This window comes from Thunnus maccoyii, chromosome 16 (genome assembly GCF_910596095.1).
Source record: "Thunnus maccoyii chromosome 16, fThuMac1.1, whole genome shotgun sequence".
Classification (NCBI taxonomy): Eukaryota; Metazoa; Chordata; class Actinopteri; order Scombriformes; family Scombridae; genus Thunnus; species Thunnus maccoyii.
In genome coordinates this window covers 796,709-821,748 of record NC_056548.1, presented here as the reverse complement: position 1 = coordinate 821,748, position 25,040 = coordinate 796,709, and the positions used below count along the sequence as shown (strand labels likewise).

Sequence of the window (25,040 nt, the reverse complement as noted above, 5' to 3'; positions counted from 1 at the left end):
TGCGGACAACAAGCAGAGCTCTCTGTTTCTAATAAAGTTTTTAAATATGTTTCGACTCTTCAAGCTGCGTCTCATTTCAACCTCGAACGAGACTGATCATTATTTTTCATTATTGATTCATCGTTTTTGTCTATAAAAAAAAATGTCAGGAAACAGTGAAAAACGCTCGTTTTAGTGAATTTGTCTGATCAACAGTTTACTGTCATGTATGAAACATTAAGCTGCGACGATTAATCGATTAGTTGTAAACTATTAAATTACTCTCCAACTATTTTGATAATCAATTTAAGAAGAAAAAGTGCAAATTCTCTGATTGCAGCTCGTTAAATGTGAATATTTTCTGGTTTCTTTCGTCTCTCTGACAGTAAACTGAAGATCTTTGAGTCGAGGACAAAACAAAACATTTGATGACGTCGTCTTTGGAAACATTGATCCACAATTTTCACCGTTTTCTGGACCAAACAACTAATCGATCAGCAGTGACAGTAAACAAACAGCTGTAGTCAATTATGAAAATAGCTGCTGATTAATTTCCTGTTGATGAATTGATCGACTGATCGTGTCAGCTGTAGACGCTGCGTTCAGGTGCTTCTCGTCTGTTTGTCAATTCACTAATTTCCATGTTTGTCATCGAGAAGGCAAAGTGTTCAACCGCAGTAATAAACGTGGAAAACAATTTAATTAACAGGTCAATAATTGAAAGAAATATTATCAAGAAAACAGGAAGTTTTGAGTTATTAAACATTCAGATAGTTGAGTTTCAGTGGAGCGAGACGTCGTCAAACCTTCTGTCTTCAGCTCGTTTCATTAATTAAGGGTCAATCTGAGTCTGTAAATGTTAATCAGCTGTTTATTGATGATGCCTGCAGACGGTTTCCAGAAGGTCAAAGGTCAAACAGTCAGTAGACAGTTTGATGTCGCAGGATTTTATAAACGTGGCAGCCCAGAAGTGAATTATTCTTATTAATACTTTAATAAATGTTTTACCATTAATGAAGCAATTAATTAATGTTTATAAATCCCTTTATAAAGGTTTATCAGAAAGTTGAATTAGAAAGATCAGAAACAAACTGAATCACAGGAGAGTTTTTATGTTAATATATGTATATATATATGTTAATATATATATATATATATGTTAACACACATATATGTATATTAATATATATATAAACACATATATATATTAACATATATATGTTTATATATATATTAACATATATATAAACATATATATATGTTAATATATATATGTTAATATATATATGTTAATATATATATTAACATATATATATATGTTTATATATATATATATATTAACATATATATATATTAACATATATATAAACATATATATGTTAATATATATTAACATATATATGTTAATATACATATATATTAACATATATATATAAACATATATATATGTTAATATATGTGTTAACATATATATATGTTAATATATATATGTTAACACACATATATATACACATATATATGTTAATATATATGTGTATATATATGTTAATATATATATATTAACATATATATATATATGTTAACACATATATATGTTAACACACATATATGTTAACATATATATATATGTTAACATATATATAAACATATGTTTATATAAACATATATATATGTTTATATATGTTTATATATATAAACATATATATGTATATATGTTTATATAAACATATATATACATATATATATAAACATATACATATATACACACATATGTGTGTTAACATATATATGTATATATATATATATATACACATATATATATGTATATATATATATATATATTTAAGAAGTTTCCAAAAAGTCTCTGAAACAGTTTTGCTGAATGAAATATTTAAAGTTTATAATGTGCTGCAGAGACTTTATTTATTTATTTATTGTAACGATATTAAAACTGAAGCTTAACTTCATTAATTTAGTTGTTATAATATATATAATAAAACTTTTCTGACAGCAGGTATGGAGGCCCAAAAGTGACACACGAGATAAATAAAAATAACATTTATATAAATAAGAATAAATGTGCAAATTGTTTTTATATTAATTTATTTCCACATTAAAGAAACATGTTGATGTTATTTCCAGACGTGATGAAGGACGACGATGTCAGAGGTTCATGATTTAAGTTTAATAAAAAAAAAAACTTATTTCAACATCACATCAACATAAAAACTGAAACCGACATTAAAGGACGATTCCACTGTTTCTGTACACGAGTTAAAGTCTGTCAGTCTGTCTGGTTCAACTACATCTCCCATGATGCTTCGACACAGATCAGCTGACAGAGCTTCGTTTTCTCGCAGGTTCGGCAGCAGAAACTCGTTCGGCAGCATTTTTCAGCTTCTTAACTCAGGGGGGCGGGGCTTCAGCAGGGGGCGGGGCTTCCACCCAGGTGTAACAAAAACGTCATCAGCTCAGAGTCTTTATTGATCCGTCGCGGTGAGACAGATGTGCCGGATCGGTCCGGATCCTCTCGGCCTGCTGGGTCAACGTCGATGGTCCGGTCCGGTCCGGTCCGGTTCAGCGCGGCTGTCCCAGCAGTCCGGCTTTAGCGGCCAGAGCCTCGTTCTGCTGGATGTGGTACTCCTGGAACCGCATCGAGATCCGCTGAGTCATCTTCAGATACTTCTGCAGGCAAGACTCCGAACAGCTGGACTGAACACGACACAGATGACAACGTCAAGATTCATCCAAACAGAGATAAAAACTGAACTAAAATGATCAATATGAAGCAAACACACACACACACACACGCACGCACGCACGCACACACACAAACACACACACACACAAACACACACACAAACACACACACACATACACACACACGCACGCACACACACACACACAAACACACGCACGCACGCACGCACACACACACACACAAACGCACGCACGCACACACACACACACAAACGCACGCACGCACGCACACACACAAACACACACACACGCAAACAAACACACACACACACGCACGCACGCACGCACGCGCACACACACACACACACACACACACAAACACACACACGCACGCACACACACACACACAAACACACACACAAACACGCACACAAACACAAACACACACACAAACACGCACGCAAACAAACACACACACACACAAACACACACGCACGCAAACAAACACACACACACACACAAACACACACGCACGCAAACAAACACACACACACACAAACACACACGCACGCAAACAAACAAACACACACAAACACACACGCACGCAAACACACACACACACACAAACACACGCACGCACGCACACGCGCAAACACACACACACATCCAGCTGCTGATTGGCTGGTTTTAGGACCGACGATAATCAACAAACAAAAGTTTATAAGTTGGATTCAGTGTGAAAATGATTATTATTCATATTGAGGCAGAAGCTCCGCTGATGATCACATGATAATAATAATAACAACAACAACAACAATAATAATAAGAGGGGTTTTACTATGAAGTGAGATTAGTGGGTCAGCGAGGTGTTGCAGGGTTTTCAATGTCATGAAGGTGTCTCTCTGTTAACCTGCTACATCACCATGGTAACTGATGCTGTAAACGTCACCTGGTCTGCAGCAGGTTGTGTTCTTCACTGACCGCCGTCTTTGATCAGACTCGCCGTTGATTTGATGTCATGCTGTCAGTGGTTTGGGTTATTATGGGATGGGATTTTGTTACAATATATCAAACTGTATTTCAAGTTGTAAAAATAAGTAATGAAGTAATACTTTGAACAATAAAATAAAATAAAAGTCGTGTGTGATATAATATAAATATATTAAATAATTATAAATTAGTTTTTTAATTAACGTATTTTCAGGATCAGCAGTTTGTGATTTATGATTTATGTTTATATTCTTCATATCTCTGTTATTTCAGGTTTGTGGATATGTTGTTTGGTCTTTATGACTCTGATGTCACATATCTGACAAATATTAAATATATCCATCAGACATGTGGAGGAACACGTCTCATTCTTTAGAAACATTATCAGACAGGAAGCTTTCAGGAAGCTTTCAGAATAAAATGCTTTTATGTCTCTTTAATGTTCAGTAAACTGTGATTCTGGAGAAACTTCGTCTGACTGTTGATCCGACTCTTCCTGTGTTTGTGTTTGAGAGAGTGACGGGATGTTGTTATTGTTGTTATTGATCAGAGCTCTGGTGAACTGATCAGGTGACAGCGGTGTTTGTGGTGAGTCGAGAAGAAGAAACAACGAGACGACGTCGTTAACAGAGCGACGGAGTGTTGATGTGAGGAAGGTTACGGTCTCCTCATCATCGCTCCTCACACGTCTGATGTTTTCATGAACGTCAGTTTTTTTATGTCTTCAGACGCGTCTGGACGGAAACTTTAGTTCAAGTTGTCATGTTCCTTCACGCTCGCCACGCCGCCGACCTGAACCGACCAATCACGTGACAGAGAATCCAAACATGAGACTGAATGTTTTGATCACGTTTGATATCAGATAATCAATAATAAACTCACTCAGTGATATTTAATGTGTTCGAATGAAAGAGTCTCTTCGTCCTCAACAACCAGCATCATCATCATCATCATCATCATCATCGTCGTCGTCTGGTGTTAATCAGCTGGCGGGGGATTGGTCAGACAGCCAAGAGAAAATGTGACATCACATGACATCATCAGCTCACTGAGCGAAACCTTTTCTCAGCATCATCACTCGTCCCCGACAGCCAATCAGAACATCTCACGTCAGGTTTGTTGTTTCGCTCTTAAACACGAGAAACCTGATAGTTGATGATGATGATGATGATGATGATGATGATGATGTTTGTAATTGAAGGAGTTTCTCTAAACGCATCAACAGACTTTTAATCAGCTGAAGTTTCAACATCTGAGGCAGAAACAAACAAACAAACAATCAGCTGTAAACAACTACCGATTATTTGAATGATCCGTTAACATGATGAAACTGTCTGTTATGATCTCAGCGACGATCAATAATAAAACAATAAAATATTCAGATTATCGTGCTGATAACCAGCAGGAAACGACGGTTTGACTTCCTGCTGACGGACGCTTGAAGCAAAGTTTTTCACCTCCTCCGGTTTCACCTCCCGGTTGGTGAAATCTTTGACGCAGTCCATGAAGCAGTTCTCCGTCACCTTGTTGTACGTCCCCAAAAACTCCTTAAACTGAAACAAACAAACAAACAAACAAACAACAACAACAACATAAGTTCAGCAGCAGCAGCAGGACACAACATGGACGTCAGGCAGACAGGAAGTGAACAGTGATGTCATGGCGAGCGTCTGTACGGTATCTCGTTAACGTCAGAGCAGCATCACATTCTCAGCTACTTCCTGTTTGTTTGTTTTAGCATCGTCATCGTCTGATATGTGATTGGTTGCCTGAAAAAGAGCGACGATGACGATGATGATGATGATGATACGTCCGTCCCGTCGTCAGAAGAAAACTTTACTAACAATAACAACAACAACAACAACAACAACAACAACTCTTTAACTCTTTATTCTCCGTCTGCTTCACTTCATCTCAGTTCTTCTTCTATAATAAAGCTTCTAAAGTCAAATATTAACTTTCATTTCTCTGTTTTTATTTTCTGGTTTGTTTGTTTTTGTTTATCAGCTGTTAAACTCTCCTCGCTTCTGTAACTTTTCTTTCATTTTGTCGGTTTAATAAAGTTTAAAAACAGCAGAAACATAAACGAACTTCAACGTTTGAAAGGTTCGTTTTGATCATCGATGTTCATGTCAGACGGATCATTAATACACTGATTACCTGTTTGATCTGATCGGACTCCGACACCTGAACCGCCATCGTTCACTCTGTGAAGACAAACACACCAGTCCGTTTCAACATCCTCAAACCAGTAAAACCATCAGCTCCTCATCACTCCACACATCTGTCATATCCAACAACAACAACAACAACAACAACAACAAACACAAATCTGTCTTTTTAATCCTCGTTCCAAAACAACTTTAATCTGGATCTGCTGTTTATGTCGCATTATTTACATGTGAGGAGACTGGTTACACTGGTAACTATGGTTACACTGGTAACACTGGTTACACTGGTAACTATGGTTACACTGGTAACATTCATCTGTATGAACATGTTGTGTTTCATGTTTGGAATATCAGAAGATAATTCAACCGAATTATCAGCGATTTATTATGAATATTTTATTTTTTTTGGCTGAATTTAATCATCATAAAAACAGATTTACAGATAAAAACTAAACTTCTGTTGATTCATTTTTCCTCAAATCGAAAAGCTGCAAAAACTGTGAATTCCAGTTTGTTTGTTTATAATCTTTATATGAACTATAACTTCTCCTTCAGCTCAGTTTGAGTTTATTTTTCTTCTGCAAACAGTAAAATTAATATTTTGATATTTTATCATTTTGTGGAAGAAGAAATTGTAACTTTTATATGTTAATAAAGAAAATGTTTTAAAAACTATCAGCGTCACTCTCAAATCTGTTATTAAACTTTATTGAAGCTTTTAATCTTTAATTTTGGTTTATTATTGTGCAGCTTTTATATTCACATATTTGACATTATTTGATATTTGATATTATTTCTGGTCAAACAGCAGAAAATTAAACTGAGACTGAAGCAAAACTGCTCTGATTTCTGAATAAATAAATATGAACACATTAAACTCAGTTTATAATGATTAATAATAAATAAATATGAAAACATTAAACTCAGTTTATAATGATTCTCCTGCGGGCTCGTTGAGCTAACAGCTAACAGCTAACAGCTAACGCTAGCTGCATTAGCTTCATGTTTTTAAGGGTTTTGCTGTAATTTCCTTCCCTCAGACTAACCAACAGCAGCCTGCAGGTCGACACACAGGTTCAAACTCTACATTGTGTTTTATTAAATGATGTAAATCTGAGTTTTAGTCTCACCTGAGGTCAGTTTGATGTGGACTGAAGGACGTCGTGTGAGAGCAGAGCTGAACACTGAACCTGAACCGCACTTTCAAACTGTTTAACTATTTTAAAACGTTTTAATTCACGTTAAAAAAAAAACAACAAACAGATTCAACAGCGACTGAAGATAAGATGAACGAGTCTTATTAAATGTTTGCTGGTGTGATTTCGATCCAAATAACAACAAAAAATACTTAAACTTGAAAGAAAATGTGACGAAAGTTGATCTCTGAAACGAGGAGTCGAACAGCGCGCAACTGCAAAAACCGTCCGGAGTGCTGCAGGGACGTAGCAACATAAAGTTCCACATAATGTTCCTACCATTCAACACCAAAAACGTAATTCTGACTGAATGAAGTACTGAGATCCTTTACTGCAGTAAAAGTACCAATACAGCAAAAAAATACTCCATTACAAATAAAAAATCCTACTGCAATAAAAGTACATAAGTATTATGAGCTTGATGTAGTTAAAGTATTGCAGTAAAAGTACATAAGTATTATGAGCTTGATGTAGTTAAAGTATTGCAGTAAAAGTACATAAGTATTATGAGCTTGATGTAGTTAAAGTATTGCAGTAAAAGTAGTGGTTTGGTCCCTCTGACTGATATATTATTATATATGACATCATTAGATTATTAATAGTGAAGCATCAGTGTTAGAGCAGCATGTTACTGTTGTAGCTGCTGGAGGTGGAGCTAGTTTACACTACTTTATATACAGTTAGCTAGTTTAGTCCAGTGGTTCCCAACCTAGGGGTGGGGCCCCTCCAAAGGGTCAGCAGATAAATCTGAGGGGTGGTGAGATGATTAATGGGAGAGGAAAGAAGAAAAAACAAAGTTCTGATACACAAATCTGTTTTCAGTTTTTGGACTTTTTCTCTAATCTTTGATTTTTGCTGAAATATTGGATCATTTGAACATTTATTGAAATGAAAGCATGTGAGAAGTTTAGAGGGAAAAATCACTATTTGGTGGAGCTGTTAACAACTCATAGACATGTGAAATGTGACCCCGACTACACACTGCTTTTTGTAAGACGTCAAAAGCCAAAAAGGTTGGAAACCACTGGTTTCATCTTTAACAATGTGTTGTATTTTAAAAGCTTGTTATATTATCCATTGTGTCAAATCTTCATCTGAAAAGTAACTAAAGCTGTCAAATAAATGTAGTGGAGTAGAAAGTACAATATTTCCCTCTGAAATGTAGTAGCATCACATGGAAATACTCAAGTAAAGTACAAGTACCTCAAATACTGTACTGAAGTACAGTACTTGAGTAAATGTACTTAGTTACTTTCCAGCTCTGTTATTTTGTCATTGAGTGACATCCTGTCTCTTTTGTGGTTTCTGGATTTAGAGAGAAGTGAGACATCTGTCCTCGTGTTTAGTATCTTTACTCCAAAGCGGAAACCGGAACCAGTGTTTGTTTTGTTGTCAGCAACAGTTGCTGTGCTTCCAGATTTGTCGCATTTAAACTTTTAGTTTCACCCTTTTAACTATTTCTGTCGTGTCTTTCTGCTTCTCAGAAGCTTGTTAAACTGTCTGAGCTTCAGTTCGCGGCAGCAACAAATGTTATTACGAGTTTTTAATCGTCCTGCGGCTGTTTGTCGGCGTCTGACGCCGCAGCGGGAAGTTTGAAAGCAGCTAGCTGAGGTTAGCATGCATGCGAACGATGAAAAGCAGTTAAATTAAAACTAAATAAAGTAACCGTCAGCATGTTGTCTCCGCCGGACTCCCGCTCAGACGGACTGCAGGATTCATCCACCTGCAGCTCGGACACCGGGGACGTTTTAGTCCGGTCCACCCGGGTCCTTGGACCGGGATCTGTCCGGATAACCGTGGAGAAGCTCCGGGACGCTGCCGACCAGCCTCCGCTGTCCGAGCAGCAGCAGCAGCGGCCGAAGCTCCGACACAAGCCGGACATCGCTGCTCCTCTGCGGGCAGCCGCGGACTCTCAGCCCGGTAAGAGCTCCGGCAGCTGGGACCAGCTGCGGATTAATGTTTTTATTATTGATTTGGGCTCCAGAGAAACTCTGTCTTACTTTCTTTATTTTCCTTTTCTCTAACTGGGTTTAGTGACTTGACGTTTTAACATTTTTAGCATTTAAATGTAAGGTTTTGATGATAAAATCCTACAACAATAAAAGTTAAAACATCAGTCAGGTCTTGTGTATTTTAATTATTAAGGTTTTACTGTTATGTGTTAAATTAATGTCAACATTCAAACCTGGAAACTGCATCTTCACTTGTAGTTTTCCTATGACATTAAATATTGATTAAAATCGATCCACTGACAGATGCCGATCAGCAACTATGTTAATCTTCATTATCAATGAATCTATCCGTTATTATTTTAGATCGATGATGTGATCAAATAAAGCCAGATCCTCGTGAGCTCAGTCCAGTGTCTTTATTGATCAGGCTGCTCAGTTCAAATGTGATGAAATAATAAACTGATTCTCAGAGTTTAGTCCAATCAATAACGTTTTTATTGTAACAGGAAGTAAAATGAGCGTTAATGTTTTTGTACTTAGAGCTTTATGATGTATAATCAGAGCTGCAACAAGTAGTTGATCAACAGATAATTAACCGACAACTATGTTGATGATCGATTAATCGACTGATCGTTGCAGCTCTGAGAACAGCCTGTGTGTGTGTGTGTGTGTGTGTGTGTGTGTGTGTGTGTTTGTGTGTTCAGCAGGATCGTGTGCAGACAGACGAACGCTGAAGAAACCCGGACCGACCAAAGAGAACAGAGAGCCGACAGGAAGCGTGAGTCTTCTTCTTCTTCTTCTTCTTCTTCTTCTTCTTCTTCTTCTTCTTCTTCTTCTTCTTCTTCTTCTGCTGTTGAGAACTATAAACTTGTTGTGTAGTTCAGTGTGTGTAGTTCAGTGTGTAGTTCAGTGTGTGTAGTTCTGTGTGTGTAGTTCAGTGTGTGTAGTTTAGTGTGTAGTTCACTGAACTACACACACTGAACTACACACACCGAACTACACACACCGAACTACACACACTGAACTACACACACCGAACTACACACACCGAACTACACACACTGAACTACACACTGAACTACACACACTGAACTACACACTGAACTACAGTGTGTGTAGTTCAGTGTGTGTAGTTCAGTGTGTAGTTCAGTGTGTGAGACAGATGTGCTGCATCTGGGTGAATCTGATCTGACAACATCTAATGATTCGATATTTCAGCTCCACAGTTGCTGTTTTACTTCCTCAGTTTAGATTTACAGGCGGAGTGAACCGTGGCGTCCTGTTCCTCCCGCCGTGACCTCTGACCTCTGACCTCTGACCTCAGCAGCTGGTCCCGCATCTGATGTGTTTGTGTTTTCTCTTCCAGCAGCTTCCAGCAGCAGAGTGGAGCACAGACAGGAAGTTCTCAGCCGGGACGCGGAGCGGCCAGCAGCCCGGTGAGAGAACCAATCAGTCAATAAATCGATCAATAATCACTGTCAGGACAAACACTGACTCTATATCTTCACATCATACAGTTCAGTGATCATGTGATTCTGAATAAATATGATGAGATTCTGTTTCAGTATATTGATCCGTGGATGTTTTATCAATAACACGCTTTATCAATGACACGCTTTATCAATAACACGCTTTATCAATAACACGCTTTATCAATAACACGCTTTATCAATAACACGCTTAATAACTGATGGTCAGTAGTGTGAGATTACACACACACACACACACACACATTGAAAACCAACAACATGAAGTCAGACTGACAGGTGATGAGACTGACTCCGCCTCTGCTGACATCATCACTCCCAGGTCGTGACCTCCTGACGTCCCGTTTCGCTGCCGGAGGTCGAGGAGTCGTGCTGGCGGCTCTCAAACAACGGTGAGGAAACAAAAACAGAGTCTGACGTTTTATTCACAAGAAGGCGTTTTAAATATTGTGAGAAATATAAAAGATCTAACATTTGGTTACATTTACAACACCGCGGTGAATATTCTGTTAAATGGTTTTGAATCGTTTTGCTCTGTGAGTTGATGAAGATGATGATGATGATGATTCTGAACTGATTAACGAGCAGCAAATCAAATATCACCAGCAGACATGTTTGTGTTTCCTTCCTGCTGCTGCACCTGTGTGCTGCTCAGCTCTCACAGCGCCCCCCGCAGGAGGGAGGTCAAAGTGCAGCTGTTGGACCCGGGACCGCTCCAGAGCACGACCAGCTCCCAGGATGCACCTGGTCTGAGGCCGGGCTCCCAGGATGCACCTGGTCTGAGGGCGGGGTGCCAGGATGCACCTGGTCTGAGGGCAGGCTCCCAGGATGCACCTGGTCTGAGGGCGGGCTCCCAGGATGCCGTGGGTGTCCAGACGGAGGCTGAGTTGTCCTCCGGTCGCCCGGGAGACGCCACCAACGCAGCAGCAGCAGCGGCTGCAGCTGCAGCTGTAGCTGCTGCAGCTCCGCTCATCAAGGTAAACATGGACTCGTGTTTATGAAGCTGCTTTAGAGCAGAAAATCTGCAAAGATCCAAAGATTCTCAGAGTGACGTATTATTGGTTCAACCTCTAGGACGAAGAGTAAAAGTATTCATCAGCTTTAACTCCGGACGTCTCTCCTGTCTGCTGATATTCTGAACGAAAGCTTGATGGAAAATTAAAAGATAGTTTTTTCCACATTGTTCAAAGATTGTTCTAATGGGGAACATGTAGTTTCCAACATGTGGTTAATGAATCTCAACTTTATTACAACAGTCAAATATATTTTTAATGTTTATTTAGGAGAGAAACTGTTCACACGCTGCATTTCCCAACACGGTTTAACATTATTATGTCAGTGATTCTGATGCATGTAAATGTATTGACAAGTTATTCTGAGAGATCTTTACAGTCTGAACATCATCGACACCTTCAGAGACTCGATGCATCTCTGCTCCGCCATCTGCTTCTGTCACATGATGCAGCTGGAACAGAAAGACAACAAATAACACGTGATCCCAGTTTATCACCTCTGAAATGTTCTGTTTGTGTGTGTGTGTGTGTGTGTGTGTGTGTTTGTGTGTGTGTGTGTGTGTGTGTGTGTGTGTGTGTGTGTAGGCTCAGTCAGACATGGAGGCTCGAGTGTCTCAGCTGGCGGACGGTGTTGAGAGGCTGCTGCAGGCCGACAGGTAAACACACACACACACACACACACACACACACACACACACACACACACCAGCGGTGGAAGAAGTACTCAGATACCTTAGATAAGTATTATGAGCTTGATGCAGTAAAAGTGTTTTTGCTGGAAACGGGTCTATGACTGATGTAATAAATCAGTGTAACAGAGAACATTATTAATCCTGATGAGTCGGTGCATCAGCAGCGTGTTACTGCTGCAGCTGCTGCAGCTGGAGCCAGTTTGAACTTTGTGAAGGTCAGCAGATAATCTGAGATGATCCATCAGGTAGAAAAAAAATTCTGATTCATAAATCTGGAGTCATTTTCACAACTTTAATTTTTTGTTTTTTTTTTAAATATTGGAGAGTTTTACCTCGTTGGGCCTCAAACAATTTCAATTAATTTGAAACCATGTGAGAGGAAACGTCTCTATGGAGGAGCTTTAACCTCCACTACATCCCTGGTTAGCAGGATGAAGGCGCCCTCTTGTGTCCTGCATCAGTTTTCAGATTTCAGTTGTTGACCTGCTGTGATGTTCACTGCAGGAAGACGTGTAAAAACTCCACTGAGCCTTTAACAGCTTCAAACATCAGTAAAGATGGATTTTAATATCTGTAATATCACACTGTGTCAGTTTGTTTCTCTATGAATTTACAAAGTGATGAGAACAAAATATCTATGATGAAGGAAGTTCTGCTGTTTTCTCTGTTTAAGAAACAACAGAACACAAATACATCAATACAAACATGAAACTAACATTTAGAACAAAGAGAAGTTTATATTTTCATCTGAAGAAGCGTCAGTGAAGGTAAAAGACGTCATCATGAGCAGCGATAGCCTCCATGGATAAAAACACACAGCAAAAAGTGACATTTAAAGAAACTGAAAACATCAACAGAACAACAAATGAAAAGAAGAAAGTGTTGATAATCCCAGTTTGATTGACAGCTGATCTCTGTGCAGTTCAGAAACACCACAGCAACGAGCTCTCAGAAACAATGGAGACAAAAACATGAAGAATTACAACAGAATCTGACACATGAAGTCTGAAATGACTTCTGTCTATTTGAGTTTACACAACTCAGCTGTGTCTCCTTGATAACAAAGCCAAAGTCCAGCATAGAGAGGCTGAGTGAATGTGGTCTGGACTCTGTGGAGGAGAGTCATGGTTTCAGAGACGCTGTAGAAGGACAGAATACCTGCTCTGTGATCCAGGTACACTCCTACTCTGGAGGAAACAGGACCTGAGACGCGAGTTGAGATGTTGTTGAACCAAAATGTATAACTGTTAGTGTCACACATTAACATCCAAGATTTGTCATTGAATCCAAATGCACATTCATACAAGCTTCCTGCTCTGCTGATATTCTTGTATGCGACTGCTACACGCATGTCTCTCCCTCTCCACTCCACCTCCCAGTAACAACGTCCAGTCAGACTCTCTCTACTCAGGACCTGACTACATGTAGTGAATCTGTCTGGGTGACGAGAATAAGACTGTTGTTGTCTCGTTAGTTCTGCTTTTCTGTTCCCATCAGATAATAACAGCCGTGTGTTTGCTGTGTTTGGATCCAGAGTGATTTCACGTGAATATCTTAAGAACTCAGCTCTGGTCTTGGGTTCTGGTTCTGACAGTAAAACGTCCACGTCAGTCCCTGTCAGTGAGATGTTTGTCCTTTTCTCCGTCAGGATGTCCTGTAGTTGATCTCTGAGCTCTGACACAGCTGCTGTCACATCCTCAAAGTATCTCAGAGGACGGATATTGATGCTGGATGAGTCTGTAGATGCACTGAGTTGTGACAGTGAGGGGTAGTTGAGTAGAAACTGGTTGTGATCCTCTGTGTGTGAGAGCTTCTTCAGTTCAGCGTCTTTCCTCTTCAGCTCAGTGATCTCCTGCTCCAGCTTCTCCTGAAGCTCTTTGACTCGACTCACTTCAGTTTCCTGCTGGGATCTGATCTGCTGCTTCACATCAGAGCTTCTTTTCTGGAGGAGACTGATCAGCTCAGTGAAGATCGTCCCACTGTCCTCCACTGCTTTATTAGCATAGCGACTGACGGCCTCCACCTCCTGTTGAAGCAGCTTCACATCTTTCTCTCTGTCCTGGATTCTCTGCTGGATGTGTTGTCGACTCACCTCGAGCTCTCTCTGCCTCTCAGTCCTTTCTGCTGCAGCTGAGACTGTGTCGTGGCCTTTATGTTCCTCCACAGAGCAGAGATAACAGATACTCTGCTGATCAGTACGGCAGAACATCTTCATCACCTCATCATGACGAGAGCAGATGTTCTCCTGGAGCTTCTCCGAGGGGTCGACCAGCTTGTGTTTCTTTAACGGAGCTGCATCATAATGAGGCTGGAGGTGATTCTCACAGTAAGAAGCTGGACAAGTCAAGCAGGACTTGAGGGCTTTCAGCTTCCTCCCAGTGCAGACATCACAGGCCACATCTTCAGGTCCAGCATAGCAGTGATCAGCAGGAGCAGCTTGGAGTCCAGTCTTCTTCAGCTGCTCCACTAAATCTGCTAACATGGTGTTTTTCACCAGGACAGGCCTCGGTGTGAAGGTCTGTCTGCACTGAGGGCAGCTGTAGATCTTCCTCTGATCCTCTCCATCCCAGAAGCCTTTAATACAGTTCATGCAGTAGCTGTGTCCACAGGGAATAGTCACCGGATCCTTCAGTAGATCCAGACAGATCGAACAGCTGATTGTTTCTCGGTCCAGCTGAACTCCTTTCTGCTCCATTTCAGCTCTCAGTAGCAACAACTGTCTTAAATCACTTCCTGATAAGTTGAACAGGTTTTGCAGCTCATCACATGTTGGTTACGCCCATCTATAAACTGTAGATCTGAAGGGGAGGGAACCAGGAAGTATGAGCACAGAGTGGAACTTGTTGTGTTGAAAGAGCAGGGAGGGTTTATCAGGACGAGGAGCAGCACTGTGAATTAAAACTGATTTACAGTGAAGTCTCAGTTGAAACCTGCTCACCATGAAAACATTTTTACATTTAGCTGTAAAATACTTGTTGGTGTGTCAGGGTTTGGTGATGCTTCCACACTGCAACAGATTTCACATGTTTTTATCATGTTGTAGTAAAAAATACTCCATTACAAGTAAAAGTCCTGCATGAAAAATCCTCCTACAGTAAAAGTACAAAAGTATTATGAGCTTGATGTAGTTAAAGTATTGCAGTAAAAGTACATAAGTATTATGAGCTTGATGTAGTTAAAGTATTGCAGTAAAAGTACATAAGTATTATGAGCTTGATGTAGTTAAAGTATTGCAGTAAAAGTACATAAGTATTATGAGCTTGATGAAGTTAAAGTATTGCAGTAAAAGTACATAAGTATTATGAGCTTGATGTAGTTAAAGTATTGCAGTAAAAGTACATAAGTATTATGAGCTTGATGTAGTTAAAGTATTGCAGTAAAAGTAGTGGTTTGGTCCCTCTGACTGATATATTATTATATATGACATCATTAGATTATTAATAGTGAAGCATCAGTGTTAGAGCAGCATGTTACTGTTGTAGCTGCTGGAGGTGGAGCTAGTTTACACTACTTTATATACAGTTAGCTAGTTTAGTCCAGTGGTTCCCAACCTAGGGGTCGGGGCCCCTCCAAAGGGTCAGCAGATAAATCTGAGGGGTGGTGAGATGATTAATGGGAGAGGAAAGAAGAAAAAACAAAGTTCTGATACACAAATCTGTTTTCAGTTTTTTGACTTTTTCTCTAATCTTTGATTTTTGCTGAAATATTGGATCATTTGAACATTTATTGAAATGAAAGCATGTGAGAAGTTTAGAGGGAAAAATCACTATTTGGTGGAGCTGTTAACAACTCATAGACATGTGAAATGTGACCCCGACTACACACTGCTTTTTGTAAGACGTCAAAAGCCAAAAAGGTTGGAAACCAATTTGACAAACATCTAACCGTCTACCGTTTTATTTCATTTTTACTGTATTTATTATTGTAAATCATGTTGTTTGATGATGCTGTTTGTCCTCATCAGCTGTCCTGTGTTGTTTTTAACACTATGTGGTGAAGCCAAAGACGTTTCCACAATCTCACTAACTAAATAACTAATTAATGACTGAAAGCACTTTGACACCATTTACCATGATGAATGACAGGATGCATTCTTATTATCATGGTGTGTTTTAATTGGTTTAAAAACATGTTTTTGACTAAAACTGCAGACAGACTGAGTGGAGGAGCTTTAACCTCCACTACATCCCTGGTTAGCAGGATGAAGGCGCCCTCTTGTGTCCTGCATCAGTTTTCAGATTTCAGTTGTTGACCTGCTGTGATGTTCACTGCAGGAAGACGTGTAAAAACTCCACTGAGCCTTTAACAGCTTCAAACATCATCAGTAAAGACGGATTTTAATATCTGTAATATCACACTGTGTCAGTTTGTTGACAGAAGTCACATCCTGTAACACTGACGCTGCATTCAGGTCACATGGGAAAGATGGGAGAGAAGAGTTTCCAGTCTGCAAATATTATTCACATCAGCTTTCAGGTTGTAAACAGAACTTGTGAAAGTGAGATTTGATGCTGCAGGCTGTGATTTCTCTGACTTCTGTGACCAGATGTGAATAATTATATGTTCAGTTTATAGTTTAATCATATTATGACTGGACTTGATGGAGTCCACATGTGTTTAATTTAGTGTTGATGTTCAAATATGAGTTTTTTAGTAAAAACTGTAAGACTGTAAACTTCAGCAAACATCTATTACGGCGTCTTCACGGCTTCAAACTGGAGTCAACATGTTGTTTCCTTCTGATGTTTATTACGATTGAACTGAACTCAGCGTCTCATATGTGCAGAGTTTTGATCAAATGATTCCTGAATGACTTCTGCAGTAGAAAAGGTGGAGTAACGTTACCTGTGATGGTTCAATAAATCAATCACAGCTTTCAGGAAACTAATCACCACTGTTTTAGATGCATTCCTTTGTTGCTGATTAATATAAATGACAAAAACTCTTCAGCACAGCAACAAAATCAGTCACAAGAAGTTTTAATCAAGTCTGGATTTAAACTTTACAAACTCGTCTTCATCAAACTCTGAACGACACTTAAGAAAACTCTCAAGTACAAAGTTCAGAGTGAAAGAGTTTCTGGCTGAGTGTGAACAATAAGACACTTTTATCACGTGACGCAGTGATCACATGATTGATCACATGAAGGAATAACCAATCAGAGATATGGATCGACGCGACATCTGCTGTATTGTACATTCTTTAAAAAAAACATCCTTACAGTTAACTCAGTGCTGAGTTTTTCTGCAACAACATAGTTAATTATTAGTTTTATTTGTTTAAAATCAACAAATCTTTGGTTAATAATTACCAACAATCTGATACCTTTATAATGTATAAATATATAAATATGGATGAATGAAAGGAAATTGGTGGAAATGGAAATAAAATGTGCTGCAGACGTTCTGCTGTTGGTAGACGAGCTGATCACGACCAACGATATTTAGTCCAATCAGACAGAAAACAGAGTTTCTGTCCTGCAGTCATGGAGGATCTACTCTGAACCAGCTGAACACACCTCTTTAACAGCATTTTAAAGCCAAAACTAGTCTGATCAATAGTTTTTATTCTTCTGTTTGTGAGTGAAAGTGAAGGATTTTTTACTTTTATCTTTCACTAAAAGTCTAAAATGTTCCTGTTAGCAGTTTGATAAATTGGGGTCCAGGACCGTCTCTCTGTGAGGTGACAGAATAAACACTGAACCAACATGACAGCCTCATTCTCAACTTTCATCTGCATGAAAATCATCAGAAAAATAAATGAAATGACCTCAAGTTCACCACGACACAATATCTGTTGTTTTATGTTTGTCAGGACTCAACAAAACTTCTTCAAACTAAACTTGATCAAATAAATTCTTATTATTTCCAGTTTTTTAGGCCTGAATAACAAAGACTTTATCAACTAAATGCACAAAAGTTCAGAGACTGACTGACAAATGTTTGTCTGCTCTGAACATGAACTCTGGACTTTGTGGTGTTTCAGGAGGAAAACTGCCTCAAATAAACTCTCATTTTAGTTTCACATTTTCTCCAGAAGCTTTGAATGAGATCCTGAGATGAAGACAGAAGAAAATACTTTGCTCACTGTTGAAAAAAAACATCTTTATTGATTATGTAAAGCTTCAGATTGTTGACACATCCAATCAGTAAAGTCTGTTAAATGACTCTTGTTCAATGATTTCATGTTCAGATTCACTTCATCCACACAATCAGTTAGTTTAACCCAGAATGTACAAGAACATAATAAATGATTATTATCATGATAATTACAGTTTGATTGGACATTTCTCTATGAATTTACAGTGATGAGAACAAAATATCTATGATGAAGGAAGTTCTGCTGTTTTCTCTGTTTAAGAAACAACAGAACACAAATACATCAATACAAACATGAAACTAACATTTAGAACAAAGAGAAGTTTATATTTTCATCTGAAGAAATGTCAGTGAAGGTAAAAGACGTCATCATGAGCAGCGATAGCCTCCATGGATAAAAACACACAGCAAAAAGTGACATTTAAAGAAACTGAAAACATCAACAGAACAACAAATGAAAAGAAGAAAGTGTTGATAATCCCAGTTTGATTGACAGCTGATCTCTGTGCAGTTCAGAAACACCACAGCAACGAGCTCTCAGAAACAATGGAGACAAAAACATGAAGAATTACAACAGAATCTGACACATGAAGTCTGAAATGACTTCTGTCTATTTGAGTTTACACAACTCAGCTGTGTCTCCTTGATAACAAAGCCAAAGTCCAGCATAGAGAGGCTGAGTGAATGTGGTCTGGACTCTGTGGAGGAGAGTCATGGTTTCAGAGACGCTGTAGAAGGACAGAATACCTGCTCTGTGATCCAGGTACACTCCTACTCTGGAGGAACCAGGACCTGAGACGCGAGTTGAGATGTTGTTGAACCAAAATGTATAACTGTTAGTGTCACACATTAACATCCAAGATTTGTCATTGAATCCAAATGCACATTCATACAAGATTCCGTCTCTGCTGATATTCTTGTATGCGACTGCTACACGCATGTCTCTCCCTCTCCACTCCACCTCCCAGTAACAACGTCCAGTCAGACTCTCTCTACTCAGGACCTGACTACATGTAGTGAATCTGTCTGGGTGACGAGAATAAGACTGTTGTTGTCTCGTTAGTTCTGCTTTTCTGTTCCCATCAGATAATAACAGCTGTGTGTGTGCTGTGTTTGGATCCAGAGTGATTTCACGTGAATATCTTAAGAACTCAGCTCTGGTCTTGAGTTCCGGTTCTGACAGTAAAACGTCCACGTCAGTCACTGTCAGTGAGATTTTTGTCCTTTTCTCCCTCAGGATGTCCTGTAGTTGATCTCTGAGCTCTGACACAGCTGCTGTCACATCCTCAAAGTATCTCAGAGGACGGATATTGATGCTGGATGAGTCTGTAGATGCACTGAGTTGTGACAGTGAGGGGTAGTTGAGTAGAAACTGGTTGTGATCCTCTGTGTGTGAGAGCTTCTTCAGTTCAGCGTCTTTCCTCTTCAGCTCAGTGATCTCCTGCTCTAGCTTCTCCTGAAGCTCTTTGACTCGACTCCCTTCAGTTTCCTGCTGGGATCTGATCTGCTGCTTCACATCAGAGCTTCTTTTCTGGAGGAGACTGATCAGCTCAGTGAAGATCTTCTCACTGTCCTCCACTGCTTTATCAGCAGAGCGACTGACGGCCTCCACCTCCTGTTGAAGCATCTTCACATCTTTCTCTCTGTCCTGGATTCTCTGCTGGATTTGTTGTCGACTCACCTCGAGCTCTCTCTGCCTCTCAGTCCTTTCTGCTGCAGCTGAGACTGTGTCGTGGCCTTTATGTTCATCCACAGAGCAGAGATAACAGATACTCTGCTGATCAGTACGGCAGAACATCTTCATCACCTCATCATGACGAGAGCAGATGTTCTCCTGGAGCTTCTCCGAGGGGTCGACCAGCTTGTGTTTTTTAAATTGTCCGACATGGTAGTGAGGCTGAAGGTGATTCTCACAGTAAGAGGCCAGACACTGCAGACAGGACTTGAGGGCTTTCAGCTTCCTCCCAGTGCAGACATCACAGGCCACATCTTCAGGTCCAGCATAGCAGTGATCAGCAGGAGCAGCTTGGAGTCCAGTCTTCTTCAGCTGCTCCACTAAATCTGCTAACATGGTGTTTTTCACCAGGACAGGCCTCGGTGCGAAGGTCTGTCTGCACTGAGGACAGCTGTAGATCTTCCTCTGATCCTCTCCATCCCAGAAGCCTTTAATACAGCTCATGCAGTAGCTGTGTCCACAGGGAATAGTCACCGGATCCTTCAGTAGATCCAGACAGATCGAACAGCTGATTGTTTCTCGGTCCAGCTGAACTCCTTTCTGCTCCATTTCAGCTCTCAGTAGCAACAACTGTCTTAAATCACTTCCTGATAAGTTGAACAGGTTTTACAGCTCATCACATGTTGGTTACGCCCATCTATAAACTGTAGATCTGAAGGGGAGGGAACCAGGAAGTATGAGCACAGAGTGGAGCTTGTTGTGTTGAAAGAGCAGGGAGGGTTTATCAGGACGAGGAGCAGCACTGTGAATTAAAACTGATTTACAGTGAAGTCTCAGTTGAAACCTGCTCACCATGAAAACATTTTTACATTTAGCTGTAAAATACTTGTTGGTGTGTCAGGGTTTGGTGATGCTTCCACACTGCAACAGATTTCACATGTTTTCATCATGTTGTAGTAAAAAATACTCCATTACAAGTAAAAGTCCTGCATGAAAAATCCTCCTACAGTAAAAGTACATAAGTATTATGAGCTTGATGTAGTTAAAGTATTGCAGTAAAAGTACATAAGTATTATGAGCTTGATGTAGTTAAAGTATTGCAGTAAAAGTACATAAGTATTATGAGCTTGATGTAGTTAAAGTATTGCAGTAAAAGTACATAAGTATTATGAGCTTGATGTAGTTAAAGTATTGCAGTAAAAGTACATAAGTATTATGAGCTTGATGTAGTTAAAGTATTGCAGTAAAAGTACATAAGTATTATGAGCTTGATGTAGTTAAAGTATTGCAGTAAAAGTACATAAGTATTATGAGCTTGATGTAGTTAAAGTATTGCAGTAAAAGTACATAAGTATTATGAGCTTGATGTAGTTAAAGTATTGCAGTAAAAGTACATAAGTATTATGAGCTTGATGTAGTTAAAGTATTGCAGTAAAAGTACATAAGTATTATGAGCTTGATGTAGTTAAAGTATTGCAGTAAAAGTACATAAGTATTATGAGCGTGATGTAGTTAAAGTATTGCAGTAAAAGTAGTGGTTTGGTCCCTCTGACTGATATATTATTATATATGACATCATTAGATTATTAATAGTGAAGCATCAGTGTTAGAGCAGCATGTTACTGTTGTAGCTGCTGGAGGTGGAGCTAGTTTACACTACTTTATATACAGTTAGCTAGTTTAGTCCAGTGGTTCCCAACCTAGGGGTGGGGCCCCTCCAAAGGGTCAGCAGATAAATCTGAGGGGTGGTGAGATGATTAATGGGAGAGGAAAGAAGAAAAAACAAAGTTCTGATACACAAATCTGTTTTCAGTTTTTGGACTTTTTCTCTAATCTTTGATTTTTGCTGAAATATTGGATCATTTGAACATTTATTGAAATGAAAGCATGTGAGAAGTTTAGAGGGAAAAATCACTATTTGGTGGAGCTGTTAACAACTCATAGACATGTGAAATGTGACCCCGACTACACACTGCTTTTCGTAAGACGTCAAAAGACAAAAAGGTTGGAAACCACTGGTTTCATCTTTAACAATGTGTTGTATTTTAAAAGCTTGTTATATTATCCATTGTGTCAAATCTTCATCTGAAAAGTAACTAAAGCTGTCAAATAAATGTAGTGGAGTAGAAAGTACAATATTTCCCTCTGAAATGTAGAAAGTAGCATCACATGGAAATACTCAAGTAAAGTACAAGTACCTCTAAACTGTACTTAAATAGTTGAGTAAATGTATTTAGTTTCTTTACAGCACTGAAACACTTTGTACGTCTATATTTAATTTAAATTGATTCTAACTTTGACCTTAAATTAACTTCAGTAGTTTTTAGTTTTTGAGCTGTTTGAAGAGTCTGACGAGGATCAAAGTGCAGCTGAAACCTTTTATCACCTCTTCTGCTAATTACTACGTTTTATGGCCTTTAATTACTTTACTGTCTTCATGTTTAAATGTTTTTCACTCTCATCTTTATTAGTCATTGCCTTTCTTCTGTTTTATTTATTTTACAATTATTTTATTTTATTTCAATGTTTGAAATTGTTTTTTTATTCATTTTATTTCTTGTGTGCATTAGTCTCACTGTTTACATTTGTTCTGTTTTATAATAATAATAATAATAATAATAATAATAATAATAATAATAATAATAACTTTTTTTGTATAGAACCTTTCATGCCAAAAAGCAGCTCAAAATGCTGTAAAACAGAAGAAATTACACACAACAGGTGCTTCACATTAACATGTAAATGTACATAAGATGGAAAATAAAACCCTTTTGATAATGTTAATAAATAATAATATAAGATAAAATAAAATACATAGGATGTATACTTCATCTGCGGTAATTTGAGACTTAATAAATGAGAAGTGTAATATAATCTATAAATCAGCGCTTTGGTCTCTGAAGCCATAAACAAACAGAACCAGCAGACGGACTCGCCGCCGGCCGTTTGTCCCACAACATAAACTCACTGTCGGTCTCATGTGTGTCGGACGCAACCTGAAGAAGCTCCAGAAACCAAACGCACCATATAATAATAACTAATAATAAATAATAACTGATACATTAAATAAAGTAGATCCTGAATATTAATAATAATAAAAATAAAAACAAAGTTCAAACATAGAATACGTAGGATGTATTTTAGAGGAAGTGCTGTAGTGTTGAAGAGTGAAGCAGCTGCCGTGGAAACAGTTAACAGTGTCGTTAGTAAATTATTAATCACTAGCCTGTCAATCATCTGTGAAGCACTTTGATATTAATTAATGATTGATTAACTGTCGTTTGAGGACGAGAGAAACTAAATGTTGGACTGTCAAAGTCAAACTAACCCAAAGAATGACAAGAACACACTGTGACATCACTGTGACATCACTGTGACATCACTGTCTGCTCCGTTGTCAGGGCGGGCGTGGAAGAGGGGCGGGGCCTGAGCCAGCGGACGCTGCAGCACCTGGAGACGCTGCACAGCCGTCAGCTGCAGCTGCAGGTAAACTGACTCACCTGTTCAGGTGCTGCTGACGCCTCACTGTGCTGGCTGACTGCTCATTGGCTCTCCTCTCCTCCAATCAGAGCCAGCTGCTGGAGTCAGCCCTCAGGATAGTGACAGGCCACGCCCCCGTGACCTCAGCGACCTCTGAAGCCGCCATGACCTTTGACCTTGCAGCGACAGGTCAGCCGGCCTGTCTGCAGGTCACTCACCTGGATGCTGCAGGTAAACACACACACACACACACACACACACACACACACGTTATGACTCGTTGTGACCAGCAGGTGGCGGCAGCGTCTCATTAACGTGTCCAAACTGCTGTTGCCATGGAGATGCCCTGCCTCCCAGACTGATCCAGCAGAGCGGGCAGCGTGAGTGTGTGTGTTTCTGGAGGTGGCGGCTTCTTCTGTTTCACCCCTGCTGGGATGGAGACTGGGTTGTCATGGCAACCGGGCTGTTTGTAGCAGCAGGCAGCTATTTTTAACTTCTGCTCTGCCGCCCTGAGAGCGTTTTACCTCCGTCAGGAGCAGCAGCTTCTGTCCCCGTATGTTCACACACACACACACACATGCAGACGTCACATCTGGAGGGCCTGGAAGAGTTTCCAGGAGTCCTTGAAAAATGTTTCAGGGAATGTTGTGGAGGTTTCAGACAGCATTGAGGAGGTTTCAGAGGTTCCTGAGTAGGTTTCGCTGCTGGTTTAGGAGGTTGCAGAAGTTCTTGCAGAGGTTATAAAGGACTTGAGAAGGATGAAGAAGTTCTTGAGGAGTTTCTTGAGTCCTTGAGGAGGTTCCAGACATTCTTGAGGAAGTCTAAGAGGCTCCATAAGGAGGTTCCAGGGGTTCTTGAGGAGCCCGCTGAGTGCTAATGTACAGTAGCCTGAAGCATCAGCACTGTTGCTACGGTTACCTGCATATCATTATAAACTGATGTGGAACGGATTTTAAACAGTTTGAGATGAAAACAGACTGACCTTTGACCCCTACACTTTTTTTTCTTTACTTCTGTTGCACTTGAAATGTTGTGTGAGTGTTGACTCTCCTCAGAGGATAAATATTAATGTCTCTGTTGACCTTTGACCTTCACCGTAGCGCCGCCATCATGTACTCAACACATTATTGTCTGTGTGTGTGCTCTGCTGAGAGCGGACCTGATCAGAGCTCGTCTGCTTTGTTTTCATCAGCAAACGTCCTCGACAACCAGCAGCCGAGCTTCTCGGCAACCAGAGCCGCCGCCGTGGAGACTGGCCCAGTTTCCATGGCAACACCCCGCCGTGACCGATGGCCAGAGCAAACCAGGTGAAGGGGGGAGGGGGAGGGTGTTTCTGGTGGTTTGAGCGTGACGGTTTTGTTAAACAGACAGAAACTGCTGCTGGAAATAAAAAGCTTCAGACTGAAGCAGAACGTTCAGTCTAATCTCAGAGGTTGTTGTTTATCCTCTGAACGATTCTTCCACTCAGTCAAACACATCTGCTGTTTTTAAAAAGATGTTTTATTTACTGTGAACTTTTTGAACAAGTAGATTTAAAAAAAAACCAAACTCAGGTCGAAACCCTCCGTCCCAATCAGGACTGCAGCTAATAATCAATTTACATCATC

At 39.6% G+C, this 25,040-nt stretch overlaps 4 protein-coding genes across 4 annotated transcripts in view; 1 reads left to right on the top strand and 3 right to left on the bottom strand.

Moving 5' to 3' along the window:
* Positions 1-2,065: 2,065 nt before the first annotated feature.
* Positions 2,066-7,268, bottom strand: timm9 (translocase of inner mitochondrial membrane 9 homolog). The gene is made up of 4 exons (XM_042389067.1): positions 6,971-7,268; positions 5,830-5,876; positions 5,127-5,222; positions 2,066-2,691 (listed from the first exon to the last, which is right to left on the bottom strand). The coding sequence occupies exons 2-4, from the start codon at positions 5,866-5,868 to the stop codon at positions 2,557-2,559; spliced, it is 270 nt and encodes an 89-aa protein (XP_042245001.1). The 5' UTR covers positions 5,869-5,876; positions 6,971-7,268; the 3' UTR covers positions 2,066-2,556.
* Positions 7,269-8,410: 1,142 nt separating this feature from the next.
* kiaa0586 (KIAA0586 ortholog) overlaps positions 8,411-25,040 on the top strand; it is a 53,883-nt gene continuing 37,253 nt past the window's right edge. Inside the window, exons 1-9 of the mRNA XM_042388649.1 lie at positions 8,411-8,956; positions 9,693-9,766; positions 10,355-10,424; positions 10,798-10,867; positions 11,131-11,452; positions 12,074-12,144; positions 23,355-23,439; positions 23,523-23,664; positions 24,626-24,740. Of these exons, the coding sequence (XP_042244583.1) occupies positions 8,710-8,956; positions 9,693-9,766; positions 10,355-10,424; positions 10,798-10,867; positions 11,131-11,452; positions 12,074-12,144; positions 23,355-23,439; positions 23,523-23,664; positions 24,626-24,740 (1,196 nt within the window). The 5' untranslated portion in view covers positions 8,411-8,709. The remainder of the gene's footprint in view (positions 8,957-9,692; positions 9,767-10,354; positions 10,425-10,797; positions 10,868-11,130; positions 11,453-12,073; positions 12,145-23,354; positions 23,440-23,522; positions 23,665-24,625; positions 24,741-25,040) is intronic.
* LOC121881327 (tripartite motif-containing protein 16-like) lies at positions 13,202-14,896 on the bottom strand. The gene has a single exon (XM_042389056.1). The coding sequence runs from the start codon at positions 14,873-14,875 to the stop codon at positions 13,202-13,204; it is 1,674 nt and encodes a 557-aa protein (XP_042244990.1). The 5' UTR covers positions 14,876-14,896.
* Positions 18,889-20,583, bottom strand: LOC121881326 (tripartite motif-containing protein 16-like). Its single transcript, XM_042389055.1, has one exon. The coding sequence runs from the start codon at positions 20,560-20,562 to the stop codon at positions 18,889-18,891; it is 1,674 nt and encodes a 557-aa protein (XP_042244989.1). The 5' UTR covers positions 20,563-20,583.

Coding starts and splice junctions, on each gene's coding strand:
- timm9 (XM_042389067.1), bottom strand. CDS start 5,868: ATGGCGGTTCAGGTGTCGGAGTCCGATCAGATCAAACAG. Junction 5,223..5,829: donor AGTCCGATCAGATCAAACAG/GTAATCAGTGTA, acceptor TGTTTGTTTCAG/TTTAAGGAGTTTTTGGGGAC. Junction 2,692..5,126: donor GGGAGGTGAAACCGGAGGAG/GTGAAAAACTTT, acceptor TGTCGTGTTCAG/TCCAGCTGTTCGGAGTCTTG.
- LOC121881327 (XM_042389056.1), bottom strand. CDS start 14,875: ATGGAGCAGAAAGGAGTTCAGCTGGACCGAGAAACAATCAGCTGTTCG.
- LOC121881326 (XM_042389055.1), bottom strand. CDS start 20,562: ATGGAGCAGAAAGGAGTTCAGCTGGACCGAGAAACAATCAGCTGTTCG.